The sequence below is a fragment of the Eptatretus burgeri genome, chromosome 8 (assembly GCF_056783735.1).
Source record: "Eptatretus burgeri isolate ZD-2024b chromosome 8, Ebu_testis_v1, whole genome shotgun sequence".
NCBI classification, from domain to species: Eukaryota; Metazoa; Chordata; class Myxini; order Myxiniformes; family Myxinidae; genus Eptatretus; species Eptatretus burgeri.
In genome coordinates, this window is record NC_140968.1 from 17,074,181 (window position 1) to 17,094,711 (window position 20,531).

At 45.7% G+C, this 20,531-nt stretch overlaps 1 protein-coding gene and 1 long non-coding RNA gene across 2 annotated transcripts in view; one reads left to right on the plus strand and one right to left on the minus strand.

Annotated features, from left to right (window-relative positions):
• LOC147021207 (uncharacterized) overlaps positions 1-12,872 on the plus strand; it is a 45,573-nt gene extending 32,701 nt beyond the window's left edge. The window contains 3 exon segments of the mRNA XM_085893636.1: positions 9,427-9,561; positions 9,698-12,360; positions 12,362-12,872. Of these exon segments, the coding sequence (XP_085749762.1) occupies positions 9,754-12,360; positions 12,362-12,517 (2,763 nt within the window). The 5' untranslated portion in view covers positions 9,427-9,561; positions 9,698-9,753 and the 3' untranslated portion in view covers positions 12,518-12,872.
• LOC147021206 (uncharacterized) overlaps positions 1-20,531 on the minus strand; it is a 777,227-nt gene that overhangs the window by 87,033 nt on the left and 669,663 nt on the right. The gene's annotated exons all lie outside the window — the stretch shown is intronic.

The window sequence follows — 20,531 nt, forward strand, 5'->3', positions numbered from 1 at the left end:
CGTTCGACCGGGTCCAGCCTTCGGCTGAAATATTCAATTGGTCGCTGCCGGTCACTGAGATTGTGTCAGCACGGCCTGCGCAAATCCTCTAGTTTCGTGAGAATAAAGAAAGAATGGTTTCTCATAATCTAGCAGCCCCAACGCTGGAGCCGCCGAGAGGGTCGCTTTTAATTTGGTAAAATATTCCCCCATCTTCTCAGGCCACTCAATTACATTTGGCTGGTTTTTGCCCACCACGACATCCAGTTCCTTCGTTGGAATTGCATAATCAACAATCCACTGTATACAGTAGGTTGCCTTACCTAGGAATCGCATCATATCTTTCTTTGTGCGAGGGCAAGGCACTTCCGCAATTTAAGTTATCCTCCCCTTATCCAATTCCCTCTTTCCTTGTGAAATAAAGTGTCCCAAATACTTAACCCTTTCCTTCACTAATTGCAACTTATCTTTATTCACCTTGTGGCCTTTCCTTGCTAACGCCTGGGGCAGCTGCAGCGTATCTGTTTCACACGCTGCTTTGTTTGGTGAGCAAATGAGCAAATCATCCACATATTGTAGCAGCACTGATTTACCCTTGAAGACAACATCTTCTAAATCCTTTTGTAAGGTACGCGAAAATAATGTCGGAGTATCCGCGAACCCCTGAGGCAAGACAGTCCATGTGTATTGACGGCCTTTATACGTGAAGGCAAATAAAAACTGGGATTTTTTTATCAATGGGTACGGAAAAATATGCAGAACATAAATCGATTACAGTAAAATGGGTGGAACTTGCAAGTATAGACATCATCAACCCCTCTGCACTTGGTACCACAGGGTGGACACCTTGAATCACCTCATTTACTTCCCCTAAGTCCTGAACAAATCTCCACTTATTTTTCTGTGGCTTTTTCACTGGCAGTATGGGCGTGTTACATGGGCTTGAAGTTTCTACAATTATCCCTTGCTCCTTCAAATATTCAATTACTGGTGCTATCCCGGCCTCAGCCTCTTTTCGGAGAGGGTATTGACGCACATTCAGCCAAGGCATTCCTGGTTTGAGTTTTACCACTCGGGGCGTTGCCCCAATGATACGGCCCACATCATTATCATGTCGGGTCCACAATTCTTGTGGAACTCTTTCGATCAAACCTTCTACATTTCCTCCTTCATTTACCGTTTCCATCACCCTCTCACGCTTCGGTGGTAGATCAACCTCTTCAATCAATCCCAATTACACCTGTTCCTCAAAATCACAAATCCACCCTCATCGTTCGCTAGCTTATGCACCTGCCAATGCAGCAACGTTGTTGTGCAGGTCGCTGCTGCCCCCAGCAGGCGATAAACAATAAAACCCAAATCCTTCGGGTGATAATCCTCTGCTGTGGTTATTGTCACATGTGAAGTTACTCCCGGCGGAGACTTTGTCAATTGCCTTTGGTGTTCTGTGAGCTTTACCTCCATTGCAACACCTTCCTTACCAATCATCAAACGGCAAATCAAAAGATCATTGTATGTTCCCAAACAGGGAGCAATTTTCTCCGCAAATTCAACATCATCGCCATTCACATCATAACAGATTGTACAATGTGGAGGCTCATAGTAGATGTGTGTCATTACTTGTGCATTCTCGAGCCACATTTGCATTTCCTCACTTTCGGCTAAGACTTCCTTAAAACATATCAAAGCATCACTAATCGGCTGTCTTTGCAGCCTCCACCAATAGAAAACTGGGTGTGGTGTCATTAATATCATCATTGCTGACTGTGCTTTATCCTGGGGAATATCCACAAAAACCCCTTTTTTCGTACATGCTATTTTACATCCCAACTTACAAAACAAATATTTGCAGATTCACCGGTGTCGTGGTTGTGAGAAGAAATGCATGTTTTTCCTGTAAGGGTCCACATCTTACTTGTAATTGCGTTGTTGTCTTTAATGTTTGTATGCTACTGCCCAACCCTACTACTTGGACTTCCGCATTGGATTTTTCAACCTTTCGCAGCTGTTTGGCCGCTATAGTAGAGTAGGTGGCTCCCGTGTCCACTAGAAAAGAAAGTGTCTTACCTGAAACATCTAAAGAGTGGGTCGGCTCCTCTTTTGGTGTTAATGTCAACATTGCCCCTTGTAACACGGATCCACCCGCAGTCTGTCAATATGACTTACGATTTTGCGGTTGTCTCGATCCTCCCTCCTGTTGGATCTCCGATCGTCCTCTTTGGGGGCAATGCCTTTTCCAATGTCCCAATTGTCCGCACTGGAAACATCCCTGTGGTTGACTTGGTTGTTCCTGCTCTTGTGTTGCTGCAGTCCTCGAGCGGGTCTGTGGTGGCGTTCGCATCCAACCTTTGTTTTTTCCACTCCATTTCTTGGGACGTCCATCCTGTGCTGCTGGTGGGGGGGTTTTGCGGACCTCTCATTCGCCGTCCTCATCTCCAGGCCACTTCTTCTTCTTCCGAATCTGTATCATCTTCCTCCAGTCCCCACTTTCTCCAATCCTTATTCTTTCTTTCGTCTGTTACTTTGTCCAGCAACACCATCTGCAACACTTCATCTTTCATTCTTGCCTTTGCATTCTCTCGTTCTTCCGCTCGGTCCAAACACTGATCAGCTGCGATACAAATCTCACTTGCTTTCTTGCCCTGCCAACCTAACACTTCATACTTCAATTGTTTTTTAATTTGAAGCCCGAGCCCTTCCATTACGAAGTTAGTGACCGTTCGCTGCGGTATGTCTGCTAAAACTTGAAACCCCCCATATTGTAAGAGTGTCTCCATTAATCTATCCATAAACTCGGATGCCCGTTACCCTTGACGTTGCTTTGTTTCATAGATCTAATTCCAATCTAGTGCTGCTGGTCACAAAGCCTTCTCAATCTCCTCATACCGACGCCCTCGCTTATCTTGCCGATCTGCTTCGGTGCATCCTGCTGGTTCGTTTGCTGTCCATTCAGCACCTTCTCGAGCTCTCTTCCATATATATGCAGACAAAACTGCTTGACATAGCACCCCAATGTCACTGTGGGTGCATCGATGTGCTGCAACCCACTGCGTTATTAAATCCCTTCCTGCTCCTGCATTTCCCTTCAGATCTAATACTCTCTCCTTCATTGATCTTAATTTGATCTCTTTGAATGGTCGGTACACTGACTGAGCCTGCACCCCTGGCCCTGTCGGAGTTATTTCTTGAACCGGAAAAGCAGAGGCTGTGGCCATCAGCCCCATACTCAAGGTTCGGATACAATCTTGGTGTGTTATTAACATATGCAAATGGTTAAACCTGCATTATTTCCCTGAGCTTCCTGTCCTTGTACTACAATCTCAGAGACATTTACTGAGGCAAGAGCAATTCCAATCACTGGTTGTTGCAATTCTTTTACCTGTGTTTCTAATTTCAACAGTTTCCGTTTCACCAAATTTCTAGCGACTTCACTTCTTTGTAAGGCCTCCTCTTCCCACAGTTTCCACGCTTCAAGATCTGGCTCTGGTTCTAAGTTATCACTTGTCTGCTGTTCTAATCGACATGACAAGTTGTTTATAGTTTCTGCTCTTAAAGAGCCCCATCTCAGGAATGGGCATGGGTCTTCCGTTGTCCATTTATGCCATAATGCCAATTGGGTACCTGACTTAACTCCATACTTCCCATACATCATTTCTGCCACGGTATTCGTGGGTGGGGCATTCAATTTTAGCTTCGACGTTTTATTTCCCATTTTCCTTCATAATTTCTAGAGTATTCTTGGACTGGTCAGTATTTTGCCCGGGGTGTTCTCGGGCTGGGTCGGGTGTCTTTCACACCTTTCCACGAACACTCACACTCCCTTGCACAACTTCCACGTCCTCAATCTCCCAAAGAAATACCTTGTCTCTCAGAGATTTCTCAGGTTAGCCTTCCAGCGTTTGCCCTCAATCTCCCCTCCAGACCCTGTCCTGCAGAGGTTTCTCAGGTCAGCCTTTTAGCGTCTTCCCTTCAACCTCCCCTTGGGACTCTAAAACCTCCAGGGGTACCCCTCTTTTGATGTGTATAAAAGCTCCCTCTTTCCGTTCTTTTAAGATAAGGACAGATTACCAAGAGCAGCGAACCTGTATGTCCCGGCGCGAGAAAAAGAGGCAGTTCTTACCTTATCTTTAAGCCGGCTGGCTTCTGTCCTCTTTTTGTCTCACCAAGCAAGAAGTTCCCCCCTTTTGCTCTGTTTTTACCCCTCGCCGACTACGCCAAAATGTCGAGATCAGGTTTTCACGGCTGATTTAAATCAAGCAATGACTACACCAATCGTCGTAGAGAAGAGCTTTAATATGCACCAAAAGTGTATACATGAGAGTAGAAAAGCACAGAATACCTACAGTATACCAGCTCAGTCAAACTCTGACCCACAAGCAGTTTTGTTTACTTTATATATACTTTTTCCTGCTCCCCTTGTGCTGTCATCTGTTTTCATGATTTCCCCAACTTCCATCAGGTTTATATTTCCTTTCTTAGATATCGTATTCCTTTGAGGTAACAACACCCCAGCACTGTTTCTCTCCTGGAGTAGCACAGCATTGATCTTTCACAAGAAAGAAGATCTGTTGTTGGTCAATGTGACAGGCAGATCTTTATCACAATATATATTATCTTCTCATTATACTGCCAGATGTTCCACTTTTAAGATGAATCAGCAGAATGAACACAACACCTGTTTATACTGCTGCGAATTCGTGCCCGCCGGCATGCGGACGGCCATGTAACTCGTATCGCGGCACGTCGCCCACCGGACGGACAATTCAGTCGTGACCCTCTCGGAACAACGCCGGGAGCTAGTCACTGGTGGGGGTTTAACCTCACCACGATCGTGCCAATTGCCCACCCGCGCAGGATAGGGTTGCTCGCCAAATTCGATCAACCTAAGTACCTGCGCGAATGGTCGACCGGGCGATAGTACCACGCCACAGGCCGACTCCGGACACGAACCGCTTAAGCGGTCCGTTCCGTGCTACAGTGATAACCGAGCGGTGTTATCGTCGGCCTTGACGGCTCCGATTAATTACCGGGATGTTGCACCCACTATGAACCCCTTTCCGTGATGTAAGATGGAGGGTCAACAAAAAAGGAAAAGAGACGAAGCAGAGCGGGAACAGTTCAATAAGCAAGCATTTTTATTCACACACACACACACACACACACACAGACAAGCACGTATATACAACCATACAGTCAAAAATGCACATGTAACAGTTAAAACAATAATGCACAAAAAGCAAATGTAACAAAAGAAACGATGCAGAGAGACAACTGAATATGCGTACACACGGCAACACTTAAAACAATACTACTTGAGCCAGACTGGCGCCACCCACAGACATTTGCACAAAAACCCCAAAGAAAAGAAGGAAAGAAGTCGCGACTTCCCTTTTATGGCTGGTGAGTCCCTCTCCCGCGACCGTCAGCGTGGTCGCGCCTGGCCCCGACCTCTCTCGCAGCCGGCGAACCCTCTCCGGCACTCCCCGTCCGGACGCACAGGTCCACCTCGCAACGGGCGCTGCTACGTCTCCCGTCCGTGCCTTCACTCCCGCTAGCGAGCACGTGGCGGCCTCGTGCGTTGCACAGCACGGACCTCGCGCTCGATGCTGGGTGAACCCGGCGCGGTCCCAAAATAGCTATGGCCGCTATTCGGCCTTTGTCCCTCTGTCGCCGTTGTTGTCGCCATTTAACCCACACACACCTGCGTGTTACGACGCTCACGCTCCACTCCATCACATTCACACCGGGAGATGCGGCTGCGTGCTCACGCATGCCGACCGTCATCTCCCTCACATACCGCTCTCTTACACACACTGTCCCTCTCACACTCGCCTGATCGTGAGTCGCCTCAAGGGGGCATACTCCCTCCCCTCGTTCCTGGAGGAGGCTATCCAGCTGCTCGCACCGGGTCCCTACACGTTCTGCCAGCTCACCCCCATTATCCTCTACTAGCTCTGTGTGTGTGTGCTCGTTTTTAACCCCGTCCAATTCATCATGTTGTCTCTCCTCTACCGTACCCATCTCCCCCGTCTCTATTATTTCCGTCTCTTCCCTTGTTATCTCCCTTGTCTCAACTATTTTTATTTCCTTTGTCGTCACCTCGTGTCTCGTCTCACACGTTTCGGTAACCCCATTTAGTTTTTCCCTCTGTGTCACCGTCACTTCCTCCGTCACCTTTACACTTCTCGCCCCACATGTCCCTCGAATTATTTTGTCCTCACCCACCTCCCTTGCGGGCCTGACAACCATTGCACTCCCTCCCAGCTCGTTCGATCCCCCACGTGGCGTCGCTATTTTGAGCTCCCCTGTTATTGCCAACATTCTCACCGTGCCCGCCTGCAGGCTTCGGCCCATGTTCTGCATCTCACCCCACATTTTTTTCATCTCGTTTTTCATTCCGCTTATCGCTTGTAAAATCATGTTTACCTGGCCCATGTTAAGTGGGTCTGTGGCAGTCGCTTCGCCATCATTAGGCGTGGATTTGCCGGGGACCGGGGGAGGACCTTGACGGAGGAGGGGAGCAGGGGGGTGTCGAAAGCCGCGGCCGCCGCGCCCATTTCGAGCTCTGGGTCCGGTTGGGGGGGAAATTGTTCCTGTATCACAAACATTTCCTGCTCGGGGTTTCCGTTCTGGACCATGGATTCTACACATTCTACATCCATCTCTCATACCCCCGGCTCCCGCTTGCCTTGAAACTCTATCTTATTTCTCGTAAGGGGTTAATTTAAATTGCTCGTAATTTGGAGGGAACGGAGGGGGGGGAGGGTCGCTCCTCTCACCCCTGAACCGATTCCCGTAAATTTAGCTTGGAGACCAGAGAGTTTGTTTCCCGCTCTCTGACACCAGTGTTGCGAGGCGGGGGATGGGTTCGTATCCCACGACCTGATGCCAGTGTTGCGAATTCGCGCCCACCAGCATGCGGACGGCCACGTAACTCGAATCGCGGCACGTCGCCCACCGGACGGACAATTCAGTCGTGACCCTCTCGGAACAACGCCGGGAGCTAGTCACGGGTGGGGGTTTAACCTCACCATGATCGTGCCAATTTGCCACCCGTGCAGGATAGGGTTGCTCGCCAAATTCGATCGACCTAAGTACCTGTGCAAATGGTCGACTGGGTGATCGTACCATGCCACAGGCCGACTCCGGACACGAACCGCTTAAGCGGTCCATTCCGTGCTGCAGTGATAACCGAGCGGTGTTATCGTCGGCCTTGATGGTTCCGATTAATTACCGGGATGTTGCACCCACGACGAACCCCTTTCCATGAAGCAAGATGGAGGGTCAATAAAAAAGGAAAAGAGACGAAGCAGAGCGGGAACAGTTCAATAAGCAAGCATTTTTATTCACACACACAGACAAGCACGTATATGCAGCCATCCAGTCAAAAATGCACATGTATCGGTTAAAACAATTATGCACAAAAAGCAAATGTAACAAAAGAAATGATGCAGAGCTACAACCGAATACACGTACACACGGCAACACTTAAAACAATAGTACTTGAGCCAGACTGGCGCCACCCACAGACATTTGCACAAAAACCCCAAAGAAAAGAAAGAAAGAAGTTGCGACTTCCCTTTTATGGCTGGTGAGTCCCTCTCCCGCGACCATCAACGTGGTCGCGCCTGGCCCTGACCTCTCTCGCAGCCGGCGAACCCTCTCCGGCACTCCGCGTCCGGACGCACAGGTCCACCTCGCAACGGGCGCCGCCGCGTCTCCCGTCCGTGCCTTTGTGACAGGGCCGCTCGCCAAGGCGCAGGCGCAGGACCTCTTCCCGAAGACCAACCAGACCACCAGCGAAGACGAAAAGGAAGAGGCGGAAGAGGAAGCTCTGCTCGAGGAAGAGGAAGAGACCAGCTCCAGAACGAATAGGAAGAAGAAGCGCTCAAGAGGAAGCGGCTGAAGAGGAAGAGGCGAGAGTGCGCCCGCCCGTGTCCGTCTTTTATAGCGCGGGGCTCCGCCCTTCGCTCCGCCCCATTCTCGGCTCCACCTTCCTTCGAGAGGGTTCCCATAAAGGGCGTTCCCTCACGCTTTCCCTCCACCCCGCTCCGTGCGGGGGCTGGGGGAGTCAGTTTTTGGCTCGGGGCCAGAGAATTATTCCCCCAAAAAGAGGCCCCTCCTTTACATGACCTCTGACCTTTGACCTGCATCGCCCCTCCTCCACTCCAAAGCGCGGGGAAGTCAAACGGAAGCAACAGGCGGGGAAACCTGCGCATCCTCGCAGTTCCCTCCTTGGCGCCTTTGTTTGCCGTTCGGAAGCAGGACGTAGTGGCGAAGATGTCGTAGCGTAGATGGTGGAGGTGGCATGGTTGCAGTGTGGTTTGTGCTGTGATGGCGACGGCGTGGTTGTTGAAATGTTGTGTGTTTGAAATAAAAGATAGAAAAAGAAAAACGACTGACTCAAAGCATCGCAGCCCAGATGAATCACAAAAATTCCCTCTATACAACAGGTTTAGGCTAACAGCACATGTACCTATGAAGATATCTCACCTGAGGGCCCTTTATGGTGTAATGCGAATTTCCACAGCCGTAACAATACTTTTTAAGGGTTACTCTCGATCGTCTAAAGTATTTTCACCAATAATGGCTGTTTTTCAATGTGGAGCTGTTGAGCATCTCCCAACACCCACTGCCGCCACTCGCTGATTATATTAACAGCAAATGGTATGAACCCAGGACCTCTCATCCATTGATCTTTCTTATATTACTGTATTTGTGAATTCAGAAATTGCATTGAAACAACATTTGTGGTTCACCTTTTTGCAATTGCCGCTTTCATGTAAACACTGAAAATTATGTTTGTTGTTTTTTTTTATGCATATAGTCGAAGCTCATGGAATAAAAGTATATTTGAATTGCGGTTAAGCACGAGCAACGGCAGGTTAAAAGTGTCTTGAGTTGAACAGAGTCATTGAAAAACACACACACAGCGCGTGCACAAAAAGCCTCTTCAGCATTCATACATCATTTCATTACGATTGTGTTTTTGAAGGAATATGACAGCAGCAAATGGATGAAGATATATCATAAAAACACAAACAATCTGGTTTGGAAAACTTGGCTTGCATAAGTTAGATGCAGCATCTGGCAGTGACAAGTTCAATCAACAAGTGTAAAAATCCCCGAACCAGAAGGCAACAAGAGAGGTCGCAAAATTATAGTGTGCCTTATATTCACCAACTTATGGTAATAACGAGTCAAACATGGAGAAATACTTATCTCTGAAATGGTTGCTACACGCACATGTTTGTGTGAACATATCTATCTATATATGTATACATGTATATTTGTTTATTTCTCGTAGACACCTTGATTCCTATCCTGTAATGTCGGCAACATTATGGTGCCTCATTCTTACAGCGGAAGTGACATCTATTCCATACGACCTGTGGACCGGATTTATATTTGCAGTGTTTTCAATTTCCTGTCCTTCATTGTTTTCAGATGATGGAGATCCTGTAAATGTCGAATCCAGATGACACAATGGTTCATCTGTCTCAGAAACTTTAAGATTTGCTTCTGTAAAGGACGATTCAGTTGTTCATTTCACAAATGGCAGTCCTGTCTGTTCTGTAACAGGTGAGCAGAAACCTACAAAATGAACATTCAATCTTTTGAATTGAGGGTTTAAAAATTTTTCAAAATTGTGAAATATTTTGCATTTTGAGTTTGACAGAAAAAAGGTAAAATAACTTCTTGCTCTTTGTTTTTGAAGAACGATCAAGGAGTCCAGTTGGACAGATAAGGTCCAGGAGCAGCTTGATTGTTGAGATGTCTATTTTGAAGAAACAATCCCAAGAACAAGACTCACTACCTTCAAACAACAAGTATACATCTGGTGAAAACAGCACGAAGATAAATATGAAAGTAAACAAACCCATAAAGGTGATCAAAAGGCAAATGTGTAATGTATGCAATGAAGATTTTACTTCACCAAGAAACATCAAAATACACATGAGGACCCACAGAGGAGAATGCCCACACAAATGCTCTGTTTGCGAAAAAGGTTTCTCTCAAAAAGGCTATTTGAAAATACACACGAGGATCCATACAGGAGAGCGACCTTACAAGTGCTCCATATGTGATAAAGGTTTCTCTCAAAAAGTCATTTTGAATATACACACGAGGATCCATACAGGAGAGCGACCTTTCAAGTGCTCCATATGTGATAAAGGTTTCTATCATAAAGGCTCTTTGAAAATACACATGAGGATTCATACAGGAGAGCGTCCTTACAAGTGCTCCATATGTGATAAAGGTTTCTCTCAAAAAGGCATTTTGAAAATACACGCGAGGATCCACACAGGAGAGCGTCTTTACAAGTGCTCCATATGTGATAAAGGTTTCTCTCAAAAAGGCATTTTGAATACACACGCGAGGATCCATACAGGAGAGCGACCTTACAAGTGCTCCATATGTGATAAAGGTTTCTATCATAAAGGCCATTTGAAAATACACATGAGGATCCATACAGGAGAGCGACCTTACAAGTGCTCCATATGTGATAAAGGTTTCTCTCAAAAAGGCATTTTGAATATACACGCGAGGATCCATACAGGAGAGCGACCTTACAAGTGCTCCATATGTGATAAAGGTTTCTCTCAAAAAGGCATTTTGAATACACACGCGAGGATCCATACAGAAGAGCGACCTTACAAGTGCTCCATATGTGATAAAGGTTTCTCTCAAAAAGGCATTTTGAATATACACACGAGGATCCATACAGGAGAGCGACCTTACAAGTGCTCCATATGTGATAAAGGTTTCTATCATAAAGGCCATTTGAAAATACACATGAGGATCCATACAGGAGAGCGACCGTACAAGTGCTCCATATGTGATAAAAGTTTCTCTCAAAAAGGCATTTTGAATATACACACGAGGATCCATACAGGAGAGCGTCCTTACAAATGCTCCATATGTGATAAAGGTTTCTATCATAAAGGCCATTTGAAAATACACATGAGGATCCATACAGGAGAGCGACCTTACAAATGCTCCATATGTGAAAAAGGTTTTTCTCAAAAAGGCTATTTGACAATACATATGAGGATCCACACAGGAGAGCGACCTTACAAATGCTCCATATGTGAAAAAGGTTTCTCTCAAAAAAGCATTTTGAAAATACATATGAGGATCCATACAGGAGAGCGTCCTTACAAATGCTCCATATGTGATAAAGGTTTCTCTCAAAAAGGCTATTTGAAAATACATATGGGGATCCATACAGGAGAGCGTCCTTGCAAATGCTCCATATGTGAGAAAGATTTCTCTCAAAAAAGCTATTTGAATCAGCACATGAGGATCCACACAGGAGAGCGACCTTTCAAATGCTCCATATGTGAAAAAGGTTTCTCTCAAAAAAGCAATTTGAAGAAGCACATGATGTTCCACACAGGAGAGCGTCCTTTCAAATGCTCCACATGTGATAAAGGTTTCTCTCGAAAAGGCGATATGAAAATACATGTGAGGATCCACACAGGAGAGCGACCTTGCAAGTGCTCCATATGTGATAAAGCTTTCTCTAACAAACGCTATTTGAAAATACACATGAGGATCCATACAGGAGAGCGACCTTACAAGTGCTCCATATGTGATAAAGGTTTCTCTCAAAAAGGCGATTTGAATGCGCACGCGAGGATCCATACAGGAGAGCGACCTTACAAGTGCTCCATATGTGATAAAGGTTTCAATCATAAAGGCCATTTGAAAATACACATGAGGATCCATACAGGAGAGCGACCTTACACATGTTCGATATGTGATGAAGGTTTCTCTCAAAAAAGCATTTTGAAAATACATATGAGGATCCATACAGGAGAGCGACCTCACAAGTGCTCCATTTGTGATGAAGGTTTCTCTCAAAAAAGCAGTTTGAAAATACACAAGAGGATCCATACAGGAGAGCGACCTCACAAATGCTCCATTTGTGATAAAGGTTTCTCTCAAAAATGCATTTTGAAAATACATATGAGGATGCATACAGGAGAGCGACCTTACAAATGCTCCACATGTGAAAAAGGTTTCTCTCACAAAGAATATTTGAAAACACATATGAGGATCCATACAGGAGAGCGACCTTACAAATGCTCCACATGTGAAAAAGGTTTCTCTCACAAAGGATATTTGAAAACACATATGAGGATCCATACAGGAGACCGTCCTCACAAATGCTCCATATGTGAAAAAGGTTTCTCTCAAAAAAGCGATTTGAAGAAGCATATGAGGATCCACACAGGAGAGCGTCCTTTCAAGTGCTTCATATGTGATAAAGGTTTCTCTCGTAAAGGCTCTTTCAAAATACATATGAGGATCCATACAGGAAAGCATCCTTACAAATGCTCCACATGTGAAAAAGGATTCTCTCAAAAAGGCGATTTTGAAAATACATCTGAAGATCCACTCAGGAGAGCGTCCTTACACATGTTCGATTTGTGATGAAGGTTTCTCTCAAAAAAGCATTTTGAAAATACACATGAGGATCCACACAGGAGAGCGTCCAAAAATCCATGCAAAAAGAACAGACAATACATGACCGAAAATCGAAGCATCGTACAAATACCTCGGAAGAGAAGAAGGCCCCCAGCGACAACACACAATATTGCAAAAAATAATTTTGAAGACAAAGAGAAGTCTGCAAATTTATCCAGAATTAGCATCATGGGTTCGAGGGTGTTAAAATAATAAAATATTGCCAATTAAACTTGATTGAAAAGTAAATGTAATTTCACCCTTTAATGAAAAATGTATTCAAATGTGGCATGATTATTTAAATTCTATGTGCTTGAACATGTATTTGTTATCATAATGGAAATTTGCATTTTATACAACCTTATCTCTTTCTTTGTTGAAAGATTATCAATCTACCCAGTAAAGGTGCCCAAAACAGATTGACATTTCAAGTAATCTTTAATCATTATTCAGGATAATAACATGATCTATTGTTTGTATGTATTGCATTACCATGTAAACCTGGACTAACCTGTTCCATGGTCGGGTTGTCGGCAACTAAACCGTCTCCCCCACCAGGTTTTTTGGTGAGGAGGGTGTTTGGATGTGGACACCCAGCAGTATTAAATACAAAACCTGTCAAAGGGCGGAGGAGCTCCTTTTGAGCCAATGGCCATCCATATCTAGTGCCCAAATATGTCTGCAGATGTCCTCCTGCAGCTGGTTTACTTTTATTAGGAAGGTGGTGGCAGGATTTCCATTCTGGCCACCGTAAAACCCTTCATTCCGCAAAACACAAAAAAAAATTTGAAAACCCACTCAGTGGGAGTACCTCCTGTGCAGCTTCCCTTCGCAGGCAGCAAACCAGATGACGGGATTGAGGCAAAGCCTTCGGGACCCCCAATCTTTGATCAGAGGGAAACCACAGGGTGACATTCCTGGGTCAGATTGCGGGAGAGTGTGTCGGAGTGGTGCTGAGGTGGTGTCCACCAGACAGCGGTCTCCTTGGATTAACCTGAGGCGGTCCTTTCGGGTGGGTGCCTGGAATGTCCTATCCCGAAGAGAGGATGATCACCTGTCTCTGTTATCATCTGAGCTCAAGCGTTTGGACTTCGGTATTGCAGCACTCTCTGAGGTTCGGAGATCGGATTGCGGTGAGATAATGGTGGGTGGTTACACCTACTATTGGTCTGGTTGCTCTGATGGTTACCAGACTCAAGGAGTTGCTGTCGCTGTGTCCAATAAGCTGACCCCAATGATAATTGAGGTAACACCACTCAACGAGCATATTATGAGACTAAGGATTCGTTGCTCATGAAGTGTCATTTCCCTGGTCTCTGTCTATGCTCCGACTGAGGCTAGTGATCTCACCGTGAAGGATGCATTCTCCACCACGCTCGAGTCTGTGGTTGATCAGTGCCCCAGACGAGATAAACTTCCAGTCTTGGGGGATTTCAATGCATCGACTGGAACTGATGGGGATGGTTATGAGACATGTGTTGGTCCCCATGGGTCAGGGACTATGAACCAGAATAGCACTAAGTTCCTTGACTTTGCAAGAAGTCATGGACTTAGGGTGGCTGTTTCATGGTTTCAGCGCCCACAAGCTCATCGCTGGACTTGGTATTCCAACGCTGGTGGTGTGGTAAAGGAGATTGACCATGTCCTCGTTGATGGTTGCTGGAGGATGATCCAGAACTGCAGGGTCGTCCGGAGTGCTCAGTTCCTCAATACTGACCACCGGATTGTTGTTGCAACTCTAAAGCTGCACCTTAAATCTGGGAGACTGGTACCATCCCAGCCAAGGCTGGATGTTGGCAAGCTCAAGGATGAGAGGGTGGCTGAGGAGTTTGCGAACATGCTGAGTGGACATTTGGGGGGTCTGGGTGCTTTGGGGGGGTCCTGAAGAGTTGAGTGCCTTCACGTCCACTGTCCTTGATGTTGCCGGTCGATGTCTTGGAACTCACCGCAGGGCAAAGAAGATTTTTATCTCTCAAGGGACACTGGATTCCATTGACCAGAGTCGCAGGGCCAGGCTGAATGGCAGAGCTGAGCTGTTCAGGGAGCTGAGGCATCAAACTTTACGTGCAGTAAGGGTGGACAAGGAGGTCGATGTTTGAATAATCTGTGAGGGGGTGGAGCATCACCTGTGGACAGGTGATTCTCGTCCCGCTTACAGGGAAATTCGCGCATTACGTTCATCCAAGCCCATCCCTTGGAGCACTGCAGTTCGAGCAGAGAGTGGTAGGCTCTTGACACAGGAGTCTGAAGTGAAGGCACGCTGGGCCGGTTGCTTTGAGCAGTTGTATCAGGCTGATCCACCAGCTGTCGAGTTGGACGTCAAGGGTGTTACAATCCCTGTTGCTGACCCTCCAGTCAACTGTGGTCCACCTTCGCTTGTGGAAACACAGGCTGCGGTGAACCGGTTGAAACGGGGTAAAGCTCCTGGGATCTATGGCCTCCATGCTGAACTTCTCAAGGCTGGTGGAAATGCTGCATTCGTGTCGTTGCATGCAGTTTTTTGCTCTGCCTGGAACACAGGCGTCATCCCAATTGATTGGAAGAGGGGCCTTGTTGTCCCTCTCTGGAAAGGGAAGGGTCATCGCCAAGACTGCAACAACTACCGAGGGGTGACGCTGCTCTCAGTGCCGGGCAAGGTCTTTGCTCGGATAATTCTTGATAGGGTTTGCCACCATCTGCTTGAGCACCAGCGTCCAGAGTAGTCAGGCTTTACACCAAAGAGGTCAACGATTGACCGTATCCTTGCTCTTCGGGTCCTCATGGAACGCAGACGAGAGTTTCGGCAGGGGCTGCTTGCAGCCTATGTTGATCTCTGGAAAGTGTTCGATTCAGTGAATCAGGATGCCCTCTGGAGGATTCTTGGTCTTCATGGGGTGCCACCAAAACTGATCTATCTGATGTCAGAACTACTCTGGTACCGAGAGTGCTGTGAGATGTGGTGGGACCATCTCTGACTTATTTCCATTTGTTATTGGAGTTTGTCAGGGGTGTGTACTGGCCCCCACACTTTTCAGCACTTGTATGGACTGGATTATTGGGAGGATGTCGGAGAGATCAAGCTGCGGTGCATCGTTTGGGAATGTCAAGATCTCAGACCTTGATTTCGCAGACGATGCAGTCATCTTTGCGGAGACTTTAGATATCCTTTTGGGGGCCCTCGAGGTGCTGAATGAGGAGTCTGAGCCGCTGGGATTACGGGTTTCTTGGGTCAAAACTCAGATCCAGGCTTTCAATGACATCTTGGATGCTGCTGTCCTTTGTGTGTCTGTTTGTGGTGAGGATGTTGAGGTCGTGGAGAGATTCACTTCCCTTGGCAGTGATCTTCATGTCTCTGCTGGCTGTGAGTCAGAGGTCAATAGACGTCTGGGTCGGGCTTGGGGAGTCATGTATTCACTGGATCATGGGGTGTGGCGCTGCTGGTACCTGTGTGGGAGGATGAAAATCTGAGTCTTCAGGTCCTTGGTATTTCCAGTCTTGCTCTATGGATGTGAAACTTGGACTCTGACCAAGGATCTGAGATGGAGACTTAATTCCTTTGGTACCAGGTCTCTTCGGAGAATCCTTGGCTTTCGCTGGTCGGCTTTTCTGTCCAACGAGCGGTTGCTGAGAGAGACTCGGATGAGATTTGTTACCTGCATAGTCCGTGAGCGTCAGTTGCGCTGAATGGATATGTGGCTCATTTTTCTGACGCTGGTCCTGCTCACCAGATTCTCTCAGTGAGCGAGTCTCGTGAGTGGAGGAGGCCAATGGGGCGGCCACGTGCCTCGTGGTTGCAGCAAGTTGACCGGCATCTCAAGGAGATGGGCATGGGCCTGGCATCTGCCTGGGGGATGGCCAAACGGAGGCCCCTGGAGTACCGGTGGAAAGTGGACGCAGAGACGCGCTGTTCTGGCACATGCTCCCATACCTGACCTGACCTATTGTTTGATTTTATTTTGCTAATTAAGACATTTTGTAATGTGGAAGTATATTGGTGTCAAAGTCTGGGTGGAGATATTATTCTCGCTCCAATGGAATGCTGGTTTCAGAAAATATCCAGATGTGTTTTTACACTTTTGTCAGCTTCAGATTATAAATCTTTCCCTCGTCTTCGCAATCCAGACCACGGAGCCATATGTGATCCATCCTCGCACCAAAATGGGATGACGTCATTCTGTGCCGAGGTTGAACTCGCCTCTCTGATCTCTGGATGTCATACAAAATTCCTATTGGCCATGGAAATGCAAAGATTGATGATGCTGTCACACTGATTTAAATGCCGATAAAATTGTTGAAATCTAATTTAAAATGTCAATATAATACATACGCGACTGGTAGTTAAAATATCTGGATGTTCTTGTTTGACTGCCATGTTGGTTGGCAGGTCGGGCAAATGAGAGAAAAATCTTCCGTTGAGATGGATTGTAGAGTTATTGATGCTGTCATTGTCAGGCAGGTAAATGTTGCCCATATAGTGTGCACGGTATTTTGGGATCGTACTGCAGGTCTTCTGTGCAAAAGGTATGAAACTGTACTTTGAAAAAACGACATGAAAATTATTTATCACTTGATAATGATCGAAGACTCAGCAAATATGACGTTGTATGGAGTATACTGCACTGTATCGTGTCGATGCCCAATGACAAATTCGTAATACAAATGTGACGTCAAGTGATCGAAACTCGTCTATAAAGTAAATCAGAAACGATCCGACCGTGAATTAAGTGAAAGACAATTAACCTCGTCTGCACCAAATAAGGACCCTTCCCATTCATCCACCGATCTGTGTTGTGTTACCAATCAGGGCTGAATATGGTGTCGTAACAGGACGTTGGAAGTGGAAGGTATTTAAATGCTCGTTGTTGGAACTAAGAAATGATATAATTACCTTTGGTACATTATCAACAAATGGTTTGCTTCGATCAGCATTTGAATACTCGTTACAAAATGTCTTTGATATTATCCACTTTGAGCACGAAGCGAGATCACAAATTGTTGAGATCACAGTGTTTAACATCAGAGTGTGTGCTGTCCCTCGGATGGACGTTAGGACGGACGTGAATGAATTGTCGGCCTGGTGTTTCACAAACAGGGTGATTCGTCAATGTGGATTGCAGCTTAAAGGTCCCATGACCCTCAAAACTTTCTGGTTATTTATATATTAACTTGACCTTCCTCGTGAAGAAATCACCCATGTTTCTTTTTTAAAATAAAAAATGGGATAATTAGACCAATATTTCGAACATTTCTGGTGCATTTCACAACTTGCTATGCCCCGCCCCTCAAAAAAGTTGACTTCAGCTAAAGGCCCGGTAACACCTTGACGTTTTAGCCAACGTATGCCGATTTTTGAATTTTTTTTTCTAAAACGCTGGCACACGTTGAATACGTTATGGGTAAAGGCCCGGTCACACCTTGACGTTTTAGCCAGCGATGGCAACGTATTAAAATGTATGTAAAACGCTGGCATACGTTGAACTTCTGATGTTTTTTTTTAAAGATTCGGACGTATTCATAGCGACTTGGTCTTATGTATAACACATTAGTAACGGACACAGAACGTTTCGTTGTGTTATAGATAACTTATACCAACGAATGCTGAACCTGTTGTCGGCCTACACAACCGATGCCCAACGATAGTCTAACTTAGACATAGCGCGTTGCACGCATCGCCGACGATGTCGTGACGTAGCCTATTAAAAGGCTGACGCACAACGATTCGAATCATAACTGCCGTAGAAATGGAAGTGTCAACATCGCGGTCACACCTTGGCGATCTTGCCAGCGTATGCCGACCTAAGAAAAATGTGTCTAAAACGTTGGGGCACGTCAAATACGGTATGAGTAAGTTTGGCATACGTGAGTAGAACGCTAAAGTACGCTATCATACGTCGTAGTAAGTAGAGTACGTCAAGAAATTTTAAACATGTTCAAAATTTTACGACGTACTCGGCGTATGACACACGTTCCGCATGCGATGGGGATAAGTTTTACACACGATATGTGGACGCTTACACACGTCCACAAAGGCTACTTATAAGCTACTCATAAGTCGAAACACGTCGCGGTAATGTCTTTTTTACGCGAAACTTATTTCTAACTTATGTTTGACGTGCTTTGTACCAATTCTTTACGTAGTCCCAACACACATCGACGTATGTAGACGTATTCCAATGACGTCTTCCGGTCGACAAAAAAAAATAAATGAACGTGTTTCTAGCTTACAACTGCCATATAAAGACGTGTTCCCAGCGGTTTTGGGAATTGGTATATAAAAATGCTGCTCATAAAAGGGGAACCCAACAGTGTTTTCGAGTCCTTTTTGAGTCGATGTCCATGTCAGCAGTAACAGTATCAGTATCAGTATTAGTATTAGTAGTAGTAGTAGTTTGTTCATGTTGGCAGTAGTAGGTGAGTGTGAGGGGAGGGTGTGGGTTATGATGGATCGTCCTTGCGTTTCACGATTTAAATGATAAACTCAACGATTTAAATGGCTGCATCTCCACTATTGAAAGTGGAGAAAGTGGACACTATTCAGCGTGCTCTCAATGTTATCAAAACTTACCCATAACGTATTCAACGTGTGCCAGCGTTTTAGAAAAAAAATTCAAAAATCGGCATACGTTGGCTAAAACGTCAAGGTGTGACTGGGCCTTAAGTTTTGATAACATTGAGAGCACGCTGAAAAACACTGCCATACGTCGTTGTACGCTGACTTTAAACGTTGTACTTTTTGGTTGTCCTCAAATTTTTTCATGCTTGAAATTTCACGACGTATGCCGGCGTATGACTCACACGTTCCGCTACGCTGGCCACAAGTTGTATGCATGATCTGCGATCGTTGACAGACGTCAACACATGCTACTTGTAAGTTAATCAAAAGTTGAGACACGCCGAGGTAATGTTTAGCGTACCCGAAACTTATTTCTAACCTATGATTAACGTGTTGTTGGCAGGTTAGGCGATCGTTGCCACACATCGACAGACGTTACTTTTAAGTTACTCATAGGCTGAAAGACGTCGGTATAATGGATCGTCCTTGCGTCAACGGCCACGGCCAGGACACTTATTTGCAGCATTCTTCAAACTTTTCTTCGGCATGACGAGGATGTTCACACTTCGATGTCAAGCTTGGCTATGATTCCAATTGTCCATCGGCAGCGTCTATTTAAAATAGTCGAGTTTGAGCGTTTTAACACGTTCAGAAGAAACGCTTCAAATTTCCAAACCCCAGCGTCAAAAAACAAAGGCGAGTGACAGCAATTTAAATCGTTCATTGTAAACAATGAAAATAGCTGAGTGGTACCGTTTAAAAGTCGTTGAATGTAAAAAAAAATCCAATTCTTGAGCGCAAGCGTCTACTTTCAATAGTGGGGATGCAGCCATTTAAATCGTTGAGTGGCAGCCTATGAATAGCAAACCCTATGTCACCGGCAAAGATAAACTGCCGCACGATATGGATAAGTTAGGCTATCGTTGGGCATAGTTTGTGAACGCGGGCTTCACGATAAATATTCATTGGTATATCGTATCTATAAGTAATCAAAGCGCTCTATGCATATTATTAGTTCATTGTGCATTTGTCCAACCCGTTATGAATAGACCTAAATCGTAAGAACAAGCTATAGCTCATTGTTGAAAAAGCCCCATAAAAAATTAGCCGCAGAGAACTTCGAACAATGGTGAAAAGATGTCTCCTACCCGTGGACACGCGGACGAAAGGACGATCCATCATAACCCACACCCTCCCCCTCACACTCACCTACTACTGCCAACATGAACAAACTACTACTAATACTGATACTGATACTGCTGACATGGACATCGACTCAAAAAGGACTCGAAAACACTGTTGGGTTCCCCTTTTATGAGCAGCATTTTTATATACCAATTCCCAAAACCGCTGGGAACACGTCTTTATATGGCAGTTGTAAGCTAGAAACACGTTCATTTATTTTTTTTTGTCGACCGGAAGACGTCATTGGAATACGTCTACATACGTCGATGTGTGTTGGGACGACGTAAAGAATTGGTTCAAAGCACGTCAAACACAAGTTAGAAATAAGTTTCGCGTAAAAAAGACATTACCACGACGTGTT